The sequence below is a fragment of the Mus caroli genome, chromosome 10 (genome assembly GCF_900094665.2).
Source record: "Mus caroli chromosome 10, CAROLI_EIJ_v1.1, whole genome shotgun sequence".
NCBI classification, from domain to species: Eukaryota; Metazoa; Chordata; class Mammalia; order Rodentia; family Muridae; genus Mus; species Mus caroli.
The window spans coordinates 57,864,191-57,881,090 of NC_034579.1; the positions used below are offsets into that span (position 1 = coordinate 57,864,191).

Sequence of the window (16,900 nt, forward strand, 5' to 3'; positions counted from 1 at the left end):
CCTTTTTGCTTCATATTGCATAAAACAAATTACTGCCCTTCTGCTGGTATGTTATGGCTTCCCAGTTTTTAATTTTATAGATTTTGTTTGCGTGTGTTTCTTCCATTATTTTTCTCTAAGTTCTTTTATTTTAGTTTTTAAAATTTGTTTTCTAACGAGAGAAGGAAAAAAAAGAAAAAAGAAAAAAAAGGCGAGATGTTGGGTGAGTGAAGAAGAGGGGAGGAGATGGGACTGGGGAACCATAATCAGAATATATATTGTCTGAAAAAAATTTTTTTTCAATGAAAGCAAAAAGTAAAGAGTAAACCAAACCAAACCAAAACAACGTCAACGACAAACAATAGCATCACCAGCAACAACAACAACAACAACAACAACAAAACACAACAGCCACAAAAAAAAAAAAACAAAAAAAAACAAACAAAAAAAAAACCACAACAGCACCAACAAACCCCAAACTACAGATCCCAGCAGCCCCGCATGGCAGGCTCCATCCTGGGCAAACAGCCAATGAGAAGCTGTGTTTGCAAAGGGCTGGGTTGACGTCTGGGTGCTCGGTGGTTTGGAAAGTCCTGCTGAAATGTAAAGAGCTTTGCTGTCGCCCCGGAGCTCACAGTGTCCGTGGCATCGGAGAGGACTGACTCATCCGCTGTAAATGGACGCGATACTGAACTACAGGCCGGAGGGCAGCAAGGACTACTACGCCTTGCTGGGATGCGATGAGCTCTCCTCGGTAAGCAGGGTTGCAGGTTCTCATCAGGTCGCCTTTGAGATCAGCCACTTCTCCTGGAACTCCAACCTCGCACCATTTGGAAGGAGTTTCGGCTCGGAGAAAGTGAAGGATTAAAATGCTTGCTGATTAATTTGAGGAAAGAACTCCGAACTTCAAAGTAATTAGCTGGGAGAAGGACCACATACAGATTTTATTTATTTAGAGCAGCGGTTCTCAACCTGTGGGTTGCTACGGACTTGGGGTCGCATATCAGATATCCTGCACATCAAATATTTTTAATTACAATTCATAAACGCAGCAAAATTACAGTTATGAAGTAGCAACGAAATAATTTTATGGTTGGGGGTTACCGGAACGTGTGGAACTGTACTAAAGAGTCGCAGCAATAGGAAGGTTGAGAGCCACTGCCTCAGTAAAGGCTGCGATTTAGAGCTCAGGAGGCGGGGCCACCTCTCTGTAGTCTCCTCGTTCAGAGAAAGACTCATGGATTTTATAGTACCATTATAACCTCAAATGGTATTAAATACCATTATAACTTCAAATCAAATCAAGTTAGATGTCATAGCTGGCGGGAGATTTTTCTTTTAAAGAAAGTAATGCTTCCCTTAGACATCATATACTTGAGACAAATGTGTTATTCTTTTAAAGACTTTTTTTTTTTTGTGCATACATGCATGCCTGTATGTATATATGTATGTGCATTTGGGTTCTATTTGGCTGAGTAGGGATACTTACTCTGTCATATAGCCTGCATTACTTTTTTGTTTGTTTTGTTTTGGTTTTGTTTTGTTTTTGAGACAGAGTTGGCTTGGAACTCACCATCTCACTATGTAGATCAAGTTGGCCATGGTTCACAGACATAACTTGCCTCTGCCTCATAGGTGATGGGATTAAAGGCATGTGCCACCATGCTTAGCCACAAAGCCATTTAAAAAAAAAAACATCTATAGTTATAATTAGTCTAAAGAAATATCCTATTACACATACATTTTTATTTAAAAATTATGTTTCATTCGTTGAACCTTTGTATGTTGGGTTGGGCCAGATCTTTGTTTCAAGAGTCACTTAAGACACCAAGATGGATGACCTGTGTACTGTAATTCTAAGGGCCGACCCCCAAATAAAACAAAACCAAACCCCCCCAACTATGCTTACTGCAGCCCCTTTCACATGACAGTTCCTTAGTTCTTACTCTGAATTAAGCCTTGCTTTGGCTTCATTGAGGCTATGGTAGTCTGTTTCTCTAGATAAGCCACACACTGTGGAGCTAAATTCTTGTCTCATTTCAGATTTTCTCCGTAGACAAGTTTTTAGAATTAGAATTCTGGGTCAAAGACTAGAGATAGAGGTTTTTCATACACACACACACACACACACACACACACACACACACAAATGTTTTTTCATATACATATGAAAAAATATGTGTATATGTACATGTATATGTATATACATATGTATGTTATATGTTTAACATATATGTACACTATATATTTCATATATTATATATGCATACATATATACATTATATATGCCACACACAAATATGATTATGTATTTCATATATAATGTACATTTCATTCACATTACATATGCCTGCAAATATATATTGTATGTGTACTTGAATTCACTTTTAGAACTGTGTACCTACTTAATTAAGATTCAGGAGAGCACTGGTGTTTGTGTCTTTGAACCTCCCTTCGCCCTCTGCAGGTTTTGGTTTATTTGACTGTGAGTAAAGTTAAACATGATTTCTGTTTACCACCAGCATGGTAGGCAGCTGTGCAGACAGATCACTAGATATTGGATCAGGAAGGGAGGGCTTAGTGGACCTTGACGTAAAGGCTTTGGCTGTCCACGGTCTGCGTTCAGCACTGGGCATGTGGGATACGGACAGCAGGAGAGAGATAGGCTATGTTGAAAGCACACTAGCCACCTTTCCTGGTTTACTCAGGGTCAGCCCTGCAGAAGGTCTGTGTTTAACCCTGTGACAGTAAAGTGGTAAAGTATTGAAAGACAGATACGAGCTATTTTTTTTTTTTTAATGAAGTTGGCAAGACTCGAGAAATGTAAAGCAGGAAGTGACAGTAACATGTTAGCACCGTTGGGGGTTTACAGTTTGCTACCGTAGACTTACGTACCATAATGCATTCCACATCATGCAGAGGTCAGAGGGCACGTTGTGGGCATTGGTTCTTTCCTTCTACCATGTGGGTCTGGGGCATTGAATTCAGGTCATCGGGCTTGGTGGCAATTGCTTTTACCCACTGAACCATTTCCTTGACCCCAGAATGCTTGCTTGCTTCTCTCTCTCTCTCTCTCTCTCTCTCTCTCTCCTTGCTTCCTTTTTTCTTTCCTCCTTCTTCTTTCATTTTTCAATTTTTGTTTGTTTGTTTTTTGAGACTATGTCTCTCTACATAACCCTGGCTGTCTTGGACCTCACTAGGTAGCCAAGGCTGGTCTCAATTTCACGGAGCTCCGCCTGCTTCTGCCTTCCAAGTGCTGAGCTCATAGGCGTGTGCCACCACTCCCAGTCCCAGAACGTCTTCTAGTGTGATGTGAATTAAAACAAACAAACAAACAAACAAACAAACAAACAAAAACCAGAACATCCATAACAATAAAATTCCAACCATCTTTGACAGATAGGTATAATTTTATGCATTTGCATTAGTTAATCTTCTCAGAACATAGACATAAATATGGGCAAAATGTATCTTAAAGGAGTAAAAAGGAGAACAATATTTTCTATTCTGTATTGATAGGAACTTTATACAAAGAGGGTTTGGGGTACTAGTAAGATGGTAATCTACAAGTGTTTACTTGGGGCACAGGAGGGTTGGCTCAGTGGTTAAGAGCACTGGCTGCTCTTGTAGAGCCTGGTTCCCAGCATCCACACTGTGCCTCATCACTATCTGGAACTCCGATGCCTGGGAATCCAGTGCCCTCTTCCGACCATGTCATGTGCACAGACCATGCGGGCAAAGCATTCACACACATACAATAATCAGGTACATCTTTTAAAATGTTCATTTGCTGGGCTTGATGTCACATGCCTTTAATCCCAGCACTCAGGAGACAGAAGCAGGCTGATCTCTTGGAGTCTGAAGTCAGTTTGGTCTACATGTTGAATCCTGGGCCAGCCAGGGCTACCCAGTGTGACCCTGTCACATACACACACAAAGTATACTATTACATTTTTGGCCTGAACTTCCTATTTAGCCAAGGATGACCTGGCTGGAATTGTCTGTATGGTTATCTACACTTGAAGACATTTGATTCTCTTATGAAGTACATCTGTGCACATGTGTGTGTAAAGGCCAGAGATTAGTGTTGGCATCTTATTTTTTGAGACAGTCTCAGCTCACCAAAGTCAGCTCACTGGCTGGCCAGTGAGCTCCAGATTCTCCTTTCTGCACCCCCTCCACTGGGATCACAGAGTCGGCTCTCCAGGCCTGGCTTTTATATGGGCACTAGGCACTGACCTTGAGTTCTCTCCAAGCTTGCATGTGACAATGGTAATGGTTCTCAATCTTCGAGGTCAAGACTCCTTTGGGGATCAAATGACCCTTTCACGGGGGTAACCTAAGACCTTTAGAAAACACAAATATTTACACTGTGATTAGTAACAGTGGCAAAATTATAAAGTAGCAGAAAGATAACTTCTTATTGGAGGTCAGCACAACACGAGGAACTACATTAAGGGTTGTAGGCAGCATTAGGGGGGTTGAGAATCACTGGACTGAGCAATTTCCTCTGTCTATCCCCTTTATTTGAAATCCTGGTTTTTGTTTTAGGTTGAGCAAATCTTGGCAGAATTTAAGATTAGAGCTCTGGAATGTCACCCCGACAAGCATCCTGAGAACTCCAAAGCTGGTAAGAATCTACTGATGGCTGTTTCTTAAGAGGATGAACAACATATAGGCATGTTGTATGACACAGCTTTTCCTGGGACATGCTACACTGCTACACATCCATCCATTGACCTCAGAAAAGGAAGCCCAGGAAAGTACTCAGACCACCCATGTCCAACTTGGTAAACCATGACTTTTGTTGGGGTGATCTCTAGGAGCAAAAATGACTCAAAGACAGCTGTATCACCAAAGCCTGCCCCAGCATGGGTGATGGCTCACAGAAGCTGGGAACCTGGAGTATACTGCCCAGCCTGTGGGCAGCTCAATAGGTTGGAGAGTCTCCCTTCCAAATGATTCAGTTGGACTACACTTCTTCAGGCATTCTTCTCCCAGGCAGCTGGTTTGGACTTAAAGAGTCTTTGCAATTCAGCTTCCTTCTGTCACTCAGTGTTTATTGCTTACCCCGAATGGGAGGAGCCTAGAAATCTGGTCAGTTTCAGGAACTTCCTGAAGCCATTTTGAATTGTTTATCTTCCTGCTGAAGGATTTTGCCAGCTGGGTGAAATATTTCAATATTGGAGGAAACTATTACACAGCACGGCCTCAGTTGTGTGTAGCACCTGCGTTTTCTTTATTTACTGTTTCAAGGTCTTCAAATTAAAACAGGTAGTGATGATGTTGTTTGTGGGTATGTGCGCCATGGAATGGGGTGGTCAGAGGAGTTGGTGCTCTTCATCCACCTTTGTGTGAGTTCTAAGGGTTAAATCCTGGATCCTAAGCTTCTATGGTGAGTGCTGAGCTGAACACACGGTTTATCCCAACAGCTGGGAGGCAGAGGTGGTAGATCTCTGTGAGTTTGAGGCCAGCCTGTTCTACATAGCAAGTTCTAGGCCAGCCAGGACTACAAGTTTTTTGACTTGCAGTTCATTTTTGCCAGCCAATGAAGTGTTAATATAACAATATTTTTATTTGTAACCAATGCTTGTCTTTATAAGAATTCTCTTTATTCATTTTATTTATTGTGCTCCCCCCCCTCCCAGGGCATGTGTGAAACTCAGAGGGCAGCTTGCAAGAGCCAGGTATCTCCTTCCATTATGTGTGTCCAGGAGATCAAACTCAGGACGTCAGGCTTGGTAGCAAAGGCAAAGATCCTTATTCCCTGATCTCTCTCAGCAGCTCTCACTTGTCTTTATGATATAACCTTACAAACGAGGACACTAAAGCCTGACTAGGGAGACCAGCTCAAAGTCTCAAAGTCAAAATTCTGGCGAGAGCTTTTGGATGGTTTTGGAATTTAACCCACCCCAAGAGAGCAGTGTTCATCTCTTCTCTTGTTTTCCAGTGGAGACTTTTCAGAAATTGCAGAAGGCGAAGGAGATTCTGTGCAATGCAGAGAGTCGAGCCCGCTATGACCATTGGCGGAGGAGCCAGATGTCAATGCCATTCGAGCAGTGGGAAGCTTTGGCCGACTCAGTGAAAACTGTGAGTTTCTCTCTGGGGATGCTGGGGATTTGGAGGCCAGGCTGCTCAAGGGTTAGACTCACGACTTAGCCTAAAGAATCAGTAAGCAATAGGAGGGAAAGGGACCGAGAAATTAGTGGTAAGTCATTGCTTACAAAACTATGAGGGGCTGGTGAGATGGCTCAGTGGTTAAGAGCGCTGACTGCCCTTCCAAAGGTCCTGAGTTCAAATCCCAGCAACCGCTTGGTGGCTCACAAACATCCGAAACGAAATCTGATGCCCTCTTCTGGAGTGTCTGAAGACAGCTACAGTGTACTTACACTAAATAAATAAATAAATAAACAAATGAATAAATAAATAAATAAATAAATATTAAAAAAAAAAAACTCAATGAGGAGAAAGTCAGAAGACAGGCCACCAGAGGAAGAGTTTAGAAGGAGCCATGGCCGCTTGTTGTAGCATATTACACTTCCTGCTACCATTTAAATCTACCTTATTCTAAGATTTCTCAGAATTGTGCTTATCAGGTTGCTCATGTAACTGAATTTTGGACCCCTGAAAGTTCTTCTTGAATCTTGAAAAAAATATTCTTTTTTTTTTTTTTTTTTTTTTTTTGGTTTTTTCGAGACAGGGTTTCTCTGGATAGCCCTGGCTGTCCTGGAACTCACTTTGTAGACCAGGCTGGCCTCGAACTCNACTCACTTTGTAGACCAGGCTGGCCTCGAACTCAGAAATCCACCTGCCTCTGCCTCCCGAGTGCTGGGATTAAAGGCGTGCGCCACCACGCCCGGCGAAAAAAATATTCTTAAGATACATCTATATATCTAGCTCTGACATTGATTGCTACAACTACTAGGTTTTCAAGGCAAGGTCTCACTATGTAGGTCTGGCTGTCCAGCAACTAGCTCTGTAGACCAGGCTGGCCTTCACAGAGATCCTCCTGCCTCTGCCTCCCGAGTGCTGGGATTGAAGACGTGCACACCACCGCCCAGTTTAAGATGTATTTCTGTTTGTGTACGTGCGTGTCTGTGTTTTCTATGCCGTGTGTGTGTTCCCAGGAAGAGCACACTGGATCTGTGGAGCTGGAGTTACAGTTGTGAGCTGCCATGTGGGACTGGGAAGCACACCTGGTCCTCTGCAGGAGCATGAGGCACTGTGTCTCAAAGCCAGCTCTCCAGCCCTTCCTTTATCGTTTCTTTTTTTTTTCCTTGTCATTTGAGCTTGTTTACCTACTAAGGCTTGGGCATCTATAACAGAAGAGGATACACTTATTCTTTCATGTATGGTGGTAAAGAGTTACCACACTTAGGGTAAGGCCATTAAAAACTCACATACAGGCGCTCCGTGGTTAAGAGCACTGGATGCTCTTTTAGTGGACCCAAGTTTGGTTTGCAGTACTTGCATGGCAGCTCACAACTGTGTGTGAATCCATTTTCAGGGGCCCCGATACCCTCTTCTAGCATCTGTGGGCATCAGGCACTTGCTGCTATTCTGAAGATGAAGGTTGGTTCCTAAAACCCATGCTGGGTGGCTCACAACTGCCTGTAACTCCAGTTCTGGGTGTCTGATGCCCTCTTCTGCCTTATTAGGGACCCACACTTGTAACATTCTTCACAAGCCTACATACATACACATAAATAAAATATATTTTTTAAAAAAATATTTATTTACTTTATGCGTCTGAGTTCAGACACATTGGAAGAGGTCATCAGACCCCATTACAGATGGTTGTGAGCCACCATGTGGTTGCTGGGAATTGAACTCGGGACCTCTGGAGGAGCAGTCAGTGCTCTTAACCGCTGAGCTATTTCTCCAGCTCCCATATATATATATTTTTTCAAGTCAGGATTTCTCTGTGTAATAGCCCTGGCTGCCCTAGACTAGCTTTGTAGACCAGGCTAGCCTCAAATTCATAGAAATCCACCTGCCTCTGCCTCCCAAGTGCTGGGATCAAAGGTGTGTTCTGCTACTTCTGGCCTATAAAAAATAGTATCTTAAAAAAATAGTACTACGTAGCTTTACATAATCAGAAATAATATTCTTTTCCTTTTATTTGTTTATATTTTGCATGTGCATGTGAGTGTGGTATGCATGTGTTTGTACATTCACAGCATGTGGGTACAAAAGTGTGTCTGTATGTGTGTGTTTTTTGCATGAGCTCATGTGTGTAGAGGCCAGAGGGTGACATTGAGTGTCTTCCTTTATCGCTCTTTGGCTTATAGACTGAGTCAGGATCTCTCCCTTGAGCCCAGAGATTGACTCTTTGGGTCGTCTAGATGGCCAGCTCGCTCTGGGGAATCACCTTTCTCTGCCAGCTGAGTGCTGGGATTATAGATAGGACATCACACCACACAAATAGTTATAATGGTGTTAGGGATTTGAACTCAGATCCTCGAGCAAGCACTTTCCCCACTAAGCCATTTCTCCGGCCTACATTGTTCTACAAAGTCACTGCAGATGTATCTCCAGCCTCCTAAACATGATACACTGTAACTACTGCTGAATTACTTACCATGGTTGTCCAATGCCTTCTGATTGACAGCTCTAGTTTTTGGTGACCTACTCAATGGTCATTTAATTTTTTTTAACCATTAGCACCAAGTTAGCTACAGATTTAAAAAAAAAAATCTCCATTTTCATCTATATTACCATTGTCTTTCCTGATTCCAAACACAGCATTCCATGCACTGTTTGAGCCCTTACAATAATTATATTTAAGTCTTACTGACCACGTCATTTATCTTGTCACCAGAGCTGAAGTAGTAGGAAGTCTGGTTTCAGGTTTATTTCCATCAGCATTACAAGAGCGATGAGCTGTATATCGGTTCTTTAATCAGCAGTGGGGCCAGGCAAGGCATTGCATTCAGGTGGTAGACAAAAAACAGAACCAAATAAACCCACGAAATCAGCAGTCGCGGGTGGAGAGATGGCTCAGTGGTTAAGAGCACTCTTGCTTGGGACTGGCATTTGGTCCCTGGCAGCCAGGTCAGACATTTTACAACCACTAAGTTCTACTCCAGTGGATGGATCCAAAACCTTCTTCTGGCTACTGGGGCATCTGCATATCCATAGCACACACTCCTGCAGACACATATGCATACGCATAAATAAAATAAATCTTTAGTCAGTAGTGAGTTCTTTTTCTCTTCAAGTCTTCTATGTCTGGGAATCATTAACAGTTATTGTTCAGCATCTGTCATGTTGGTGACCGGCCTTCTGTGGAAATGCACTGTCATTAGGGTTTGGGGTTAGCTGTACTGCACACACCATCCTGAAAATAAAAGGTACAAGTTTAGGATCCGAAAAACCCTTTCGTGTTCATTTGGCTCGCACGGCCTCGGAGCGTGAAAGCTCATACAATTCTTTCCTTTACACCATCCATCTTGTGGCTCTGATTTCTATGCAGTTAGTATGATTAGTCTAGGAGGACAAATATTAGCTAGAGAACAGGACATATCTGAAGGCAGTTTTATGTGTCACACACAGGGCTGTAGTTCAGGTCTGGCCATCTGTCCATTGGGAGCATTGCTCAGCTGAGCCATGGCTTCAGGGTGACGCAGTACTGTCACTCCAGCTCCAGGGGATCTGATGCCTCTGGGCATGCAGAGTATCTGCATGCATGTGCACATGCTTATATGCTGACACATGCACTCCTACCCATAATTAAAATAATAAAAGTACATCTTAAAAACATATTTTAAGAGTTCACCTAAGCCAATGTCTCTCAACCTTCCTAATGCTGGGACCCTTTAATACATTTCCTCATGTTGTGGTGACCCCAACCATAAAATTATCTTCATTGCTACTTCATAGCTGTAATTTTGCTACTGTTGTGAATCGTAATGTAAATATCTATGTTTTCTTTCTTTTTTTTTAAGTTTTACTTATTTATTATTTATATGGGTACACTGTAGCTGTCTTCAGACATACCAGAAGAGGGCATCAGATTCCATTACAGATGGATGTGAGCCACCATGAGGTTGCTGGGAATTGAACTCAGGACCTCTGGAAGAGCAGTCAGTGCTCTTACTCGCTGAGCCATCTCTTCAGCCCCCAGATATCTGTGTTTTCCAGTGGTCTTTAGTGATGCCTGTGAAAAAGTCATTCAACCCTCAAAACGGTCGAGACCCGTGGTTAAGAACCACTGACCTAAACCAATGAATATGTTAAAAACTTAGTTTTGAACATGTAATGTTGGTTTAAAAATGAGACACATGGTATTTGAGATGGCCCAGTGGGTATAGGCCCCACCACGCCTGACAACCTGAGTTTGATCTCTGGAAACCACATGGTAGACAGAAAACTGATTCCTGAAAGCTGGCCTCTGATTTCTACACATACACCATAGCATACATATGTCCATACACATACAAATGTGCACACAGAGATGAACAAAACATACATAACAAATAAATATTAAAAATTCAAAGGCCAGGCACACCTTTCACGTCCATGTGGCAGAGGCAGGTGGATTTCTGTTAGTCTAAGGCAGTGTACTCTACACAGTGAGTTCCAGACCAGCAAGGGCTACGGAGTAAGACCCTGTTTCAAAAACAAACAAATGAAAAAAATATTCTAAATAAAGAAATAATTGGCTTGAGTTTCAAGGACTGTCAGGCCTTTGAGATCCTGTGAAAATTAGGAAACAGACTTCTTTTGTTGTTGATTCATGAAATCCAAGGCTGGATTTGAACTTGCTGGGGGTGTCCTTGAACTTCTGATTCTTCTACCTCCAACTTGAGAGTGCCTTGTATGGTACCTTACCAACCATGCTACATCTTTGAGCTTCCTCACCCCAACATTTTATTTTATTTTATTTTATTTTATTTTATTTTATTTTATTTTATTTTATTTTATTTTTTGAGACATGGGCTGATATAGCACAGCCTGGTCCTTAAAAACTATTTTTAGATTTATTTATTTTATTGTTTTATGTATACCAGTGTTTTGCCTGTAGGTATGTGTGCACTAGGTATGTACCTGGTACACACATACGGGGGCCAGAAGAGTGTGTCAGATCTATGTGGACCTGGAGTTATAGACAGCTGTGAGCCACCATGTGGGGGGCTGGGATTGAACAGCAAAAGGTCAACTGCATCAGCAACAACTGATCTTCACCATGGAGGCAACTCTCAAGCCCCACAATCTGGCCTTGAAGTTGCTATGCACTTCAAGATCATCTTGAACTTCTTTTTTTTTTTTTTGGTTTTTCGAGACAGGGTTTCTCTGTGTAGTCCTGGCTGTCCTGGCACTCACTTTGTAGACCAGGCTGGCCTCGAACTCAGAAATCCGCCTGCCTCTGCCTCCCGAGTGCTGGGATTAAAGGCGTGCGCCACCACGCCCGGCTTGAACTTCTTGTAGTAAAAATTAATTGGGGATTTCTGCCCCACCTTTGATTATTCAGTTCCCAAATAAAAGGTACAAAACCTTTGTATTTATAATAAGCCTTAATGCATTAGAGTCGGGCAGATCTCAACCCTCTGTGCTATTTTGTCTGCTTCCCTGTTAATAAGTCTGTTATATAACTTACCATGTTCTACCTGGGCTGCCCTTACTCCAACTGGCCAGTCCTCCTGGCCATGTTCTCAGGATTCCTACCCCATGGTGTCTTCTCCTCTCTTCCCCTCTCTGCCCTCCTCTCCTTGTGGTCTCTACCTCAGACCCACCTTTCTCCTGTTCACCTATAGTCTGTCAACATCTTTGTTCAACCAATAGTTATAAACTTTTTTTTTTTTTTTCGAGACAGGGTTTCTCTGTGTAGCCCTGGCTGTCCTGGAACTCACTTTGAAGACCAGGCTGGCCTCGAACTCAGAAATCCACCTGCCCCTGCCTCCAGAGTGCTGGGATTAAAGGCATGTGCCACCACGCCTGGCATCCAATAGTTATAAATTAAGGAGCAAGTTTACATAGTATCACTTGGTGTACAGGAGAATCTCTTTGTCCCTGGGGGCCACCAGACTTTGGGGGCTGGTATTTAGCATTGCAGTATATAGCCACAGGCCAAACTTCAACATTTAATTCTCCTGCCTTCATGTCCTAAGTAGTGGGATTACGGGCTTGCACCACCAGGCCTAACAAAGACCTTTTTTAGTGCAGAGAATCCAGGCTCTCTATCTCCTTCCAAAGTACAGGCCAGGAAGGCTAGGAGGCTGCTGGAAGATGGCTCTGGTTACATCACAGTCACAACTACAAGAAAACATCCTCAAAGACGAATAAAATTGACCCATGTCACACCCATTGCTGTAAAATTTATAAGTTACATACTTTTTTTTTTTGACTCGGCTGTTTGATAAATCAGCTGTTTGGGGGAGGGGTTGTGGGGGTCTTCCTGTTACCCTACATAAATCTATTTGCCTATTGATTGTTTCTGAGTCCCTAGCTGGGTGATATATCTTTGGGGCGAGTCCAGTTGGCCACAGGCTATCTGCAGAATACTATACCCAGATGGCCACTCTTTCTCTAGCCAGATGGGAAATGGTGAACATTTCAATACCTGCTTTTGAAAACACAGTCTGTCTTGTTTGGATATTATCCCAGAGCAAGCAGGTCAGAGATCAACCACTCAAGCAAGTAAAAAATTTACTCATGGTGACTCAGGATAAAAATAACTAATTTTGGGGGCCGGAGAGATGGCTCAGCGGTTAAGAGCACTGGCTGCTCTTCCAGAGGACCCAAGTTCAATTCCCAGCAACCACATGTTGGCTTATAATTGTCTAACTCCAGTTCCAGGGCATCTGAACTCTCCCCTGGCTAGCTCAGGCACCGGACACCCATAGTGGTACACAGACACACATACAGAGACAACATCCATACACATAAAACAATAACTTGAAAAAAACCCCCAATTTTTGCTTGTTATTCGGCTGAGCTGTGGCTCATGTGAGCCAGTTGTTTTTGGTTTCCTTTTTCCAATGTTTAATGGCATGTAGATTAAAAGAAAAATATTTGCTAGTGTTGATTGAAATTTAGAATGTAAGGTAATTATTTCCTAAAAAAAAAAAAAGGTCTGTTAAGGAAAGCTGGTAAACAAGTTTATTGTGAGTGGAAAGTACCAGGAGCCCAACTTCACAGACAGGAGCGTTCGTGACCTTTGCCTTCTGGTGTTTGCTGACTCTGTCTCATGCTTGCCAATACGTTTCTCTCCTCTTTGCCTCTTAGTCCCTGTCTCTAGCCCATCACTGCATATTTCTACTGATGCTCATTTTTTTTTTTTTTTTTTTTTTTTTTTTTTTTTTTTTTTTTTTGGTTTTTCGAGACAGGGTTTCTCTGTATAGCCCTGGCTGTCCTGGAACTCACTTTGTAGACCAGGCTGGCTTCGAACTCAGAAATCCGCCTGCCTCTGCCTCCCGAGTGCTGGGATTAAAGGCATGCGCCACCACGCCCGGCCACTCCTTTTTTTTTTTTTTTTTTTTTTGAGGCAGAGTCTCATGTCCATACCAGTCTGGCCTCATACTCAATATGTATTCAAGGGTAGATGACCTTGAACCCTTGATCCTCCTACCTTCAGCTCCTGGGTGTTGTAATCATTGGTGTGCTCCATCATGTATGTCATGTGGTATGGGATCCATGATGTCCACTGTAGGATGTAGGCTTGTTAGGTGTCTTAGTTTGGGTTTTATTACTGTGAAGAGACACCATGACCATGGCAACTCTTACAAAGGAAAGCATTCATTTGGGGCTGGCTTATAATTTCAGAGGTTCAGTCCATTGTCATCATGGTCAGAAGTATGGCAGCACGCAGGCAGGCATGGTGCTGGAGGAGATGAGAGCTGAGATCTGCAGATCGGTAGATGTGCAGGCAGCAGCAGGAGACTGTGCCACACTGAGGTACACTCTGTGACCATGGAAAGCTGCACAGACTGCTTAGCATCACTCCTAAAACCTTTCCATATTTGTTGTGTGCATGTGTGTGTGTGTGTGTGTGTGCACTTGCGTGCTCCACAGCATATATATAGAGGTCAGAGGACAGCTTGCAAGAATTGGTTCTCTCCTTCTACCATGTGAATTCCAGATATCAGACTCAGGTAGTAAAGCTTGGTGGCAAGCACCTTTGCCCACTTTGCCAGACTTCAGCTTCCTTCTTTTTTATTTTTATTTTTTATAGATTTATTTATTGATTTCATTTGTGTGAGCATATGTGAGGGCATTGGATTCCATTACAGATGGTTGCGAGCCACCATGTGGTTGCTGGGAATTGAATTGAACTCAGGACCTCTGGAAGATCAGGCAGTGCTCTTAACCACTGAGTCATCTCTCCAGCCCTTCAGCCTCCCTCTTGTGTTTGATCTTTTGTGATTAACTACAGCACAGGGGTGTGGGGGTGGAGCACCCGCCTATGAGGTTAAGCACATCTTGGGATTTTCTTCTGACTCTTTCTATGATTGGAATTAGTGGTGACAAGAGTCAGGGGTGGGGGGGTTGGGGGGGTGGGGACTGAAGGGGGGGGGGGACCCTGGCTGGTGAGATGCCTCCGTGGGTAAAGATGCTTGCCAGCAACATCTGATTGGTTACCTGAGCTTGATTCCAGAACTCCCTTGGTGGAAGGAGAATGGGCTCTTGGAAGCTGTCTCCCCTGGCACCCCAAATGCACCCCTTAATAAATAACCAAATGTAAGAAACGAATGATGTTTATGTGTCCCCTCTTAATTAATCTAGTCGATGCATTGGGCTGTCAGAAGTAAGAAGGACTTGATGCTGGAAGGAAGTGGCCAGACGTTCACCAGCTCAGTTCCAAACAAGGAACGGAGTGAGCAGCGGGAAACTAAGAAAGGGGACCCAGACTCAACCCCAGAGAAAATGAAGCAAAAGGAACCCGAGTTCCCAGAGGAGGGCATCTCCCCACAAAACCCAGACTCTCCAGGTAAGTCGTGTTGCCTAGCTCTTCACAAGAGACACCCGGAGATATCAAAGATCGTGGGTTGTATTACAGCTGTTCTCAACCTGTCCTGGTAGGCACAGCAGTGTAGACAAGTCTCATTACCTATATAGACCAGATGGACTTGGAACTCATAGAGATCTGCCTGTCTCTGCCTCCCAAGTTCTGCCATAAAAGGCGTGTGCATGCCCAGCTGGCTTGGGTAACTTTTTAAGAAGGGACAGGGCGTAAGAGGGGGGTGAGGACTGGACCTGAGAGGAGCTAAGGAGAGGAGTGGAGGGTGAATATACTCCAAATATTCTGTTCGAATTTCTCAAAGAATTAGTAAAAATATTATTTAAAAATTCCCAATTTGGGAGAGGATGACTATTAAGCATGAGAGGTCTTTGTTTACATGATTTGTAATTTCTTTCTTTTTTTTTTAAAAAAGATTTATTTATTTATTATATATAAGTACACTGTAGCTGCCCTCAGACACCCCAGAAGAGGGCATCAGATCTCATTACAGACGGTTGTGAGCCACCATGTGGTTGCTGGGAATTGAATTCAGGACCTTTGGAAGAGCAGTCAGTGCTCTTAACCTCTAAGCCATCTCTCCAGCCCCCGAATTGTAATTTCTGTTCATAAGAATGCCAATGTATTATTAATGTAAGTACTGTTTCTATAAAATATGAATAGTTTGCAGGGTATGGTGGTGCATGACTTTAATCTCAGTACTCAAGGGGTGTGAAGCAGGCCTTCTGTGAGCTCCAGGCTAGCCCAGTTTACACAGTGAGTTCCAGGCTAGCCCAGTTTACACAGTGAGTTCCAGGACAGTCAGGACTACATTAAAAAAAGAAGAATTCATCCTGGAGACTCACTCCCACTGGTTGTGGTGGAGTCTTAACCCCAAGCTGTTTTACTATGCTAGCTTGACTCTTCTTCTACCTCTGATTTGAAGTGTTTCTCTTCATCCTTCTCCAGGTCTCTCAGGCTTGAACTGTGGCCACCTTCGTTTCCGCTGGTCTGGTGACGCCCCCTCAGACCTCCTGCGGAAGTTCAGAAACTATGAAATCTGAAGCATTGCTGTTTGGGAAGGAGGGAGGGCAAGGCCTTCATCTCTGCTGCCAAAGCGAATCTTTATGTCTTTAAAATGTTGTGTTTGTGCGTTAGTCGGAATGGTCAAGCCCCATTGAAGGCACTCTTACAGTGCACTTTGTGTTAGTTTTTACTGGGGATTGAACCCACGACCTTCCGTATGCTCTGTATTATTGACTCTTACTTCCCACATGTTGTTTAAGTGAGAAAAATGGTTGTAAGTTGTAGTTTACTTCAATATTTGAGTCAATTAAGGCTCTTAGATACACTTGTTTCTGAGAGTACATTTAGATACTATGTAGTTTGTATTTCTAAGAGTACACTTAGATATTAGTTCCTATTATATGTTTTTCCTGTTAATGTGATTTGTAGATATTTGTTAAAAATCATTCTCTTTTGGTGTCTTGTGATCCCTACCCATACAAAAATGTCTTTTGGATTTTGGTTTAAAACAAAATGTAGACTTACTTGTCTAAATTTCATAGAGTGAAATAAATAATTTCCTCAAAGTTCAATTATGCATTTAGGATGCAAACTGTATTCATTCACTCATTTATTTATATGAATTTTTGGGGGGAAGTCTACATGCTACCACATAGCACAGGCTAGCCCTGAGCCTCTCTATTTAGTTATCTTCAAACTCTAGCACAGGCTGGCCCTGAGCCTCTCTATGTTGCTATCCTCAAACTATTGACTGGCATGATGGCTCAGAAAGTAAGGGAACTTGCTACCAAGCCTGACAACTTGAGTTCTAGCCCCAGGGCCACATGGTGGAAAGATCAACTCCTGAAGATTGTCCTCTGACTTCCGCACATTTGGTATGGCACAAACATACCCACACCCAAAATAAACAGACAGATAAACTCATGTAATTTAGGAAATATATTTCCTAGACAGACC

General features: G+C 42.9%; 1 protein-coding gene across 1 annotated transcript; it reads left to right on the top strand.

The window, feature by feature from the left end:
• Positions 1-520: 520 nt before the first annotated feature.
• On the top strand, positions 521-16,527 carry Dnajc12 (DnaJ heat shock protein family (Hsp40) member C12). The gene is made up of 5 exons (XM_021174705.1): positions 521-733; positions 4,531-4,609; positions 5,930-6,069; positions 14,704-14,908; positions 15,887-16,527. Exons 1-5 carry the CDS (start codon positions 656-658, stop codon positions 15,979-15,981), a joined length of 597 nt encoding a protein of 198 aa, XP_021030364.1. The 5' UTR covers positions 521-655; the 3' UTR covers positions 15,982-16,527.
• The last annotated feature ends 373 nt before the right edge of the window (positions 16,528-16,900 follow it).

What these genes read in the sequence shown, in the direction of transcription:
- Dnajc12 (XM_021174705.1), top strand. Translation starts at nt 656, where the DNA reads ATGGACGCGATACTGAACTACAGGCCGGAGGGCAGCAAGGACTACTAC. An exon ending in TCCTGAGAACTCCAAAGCTG is followed by an intron (nt 4,610 to 5,929) that starts GTAAGAATCTAC and finishes CTTGTTTTCCAG; the next exon opens with TGGAGACTTTTCAGAAATTG. An exon ending in ACAAAACCCAGACTCTCCAG is followed by an intron (nt 14,909 to 15,886) that starts GTAAGTCGTGTT and finishes ATCCTTCTCCAG; the next exon opens with GTCTCTCAGGCTTGAACTGT.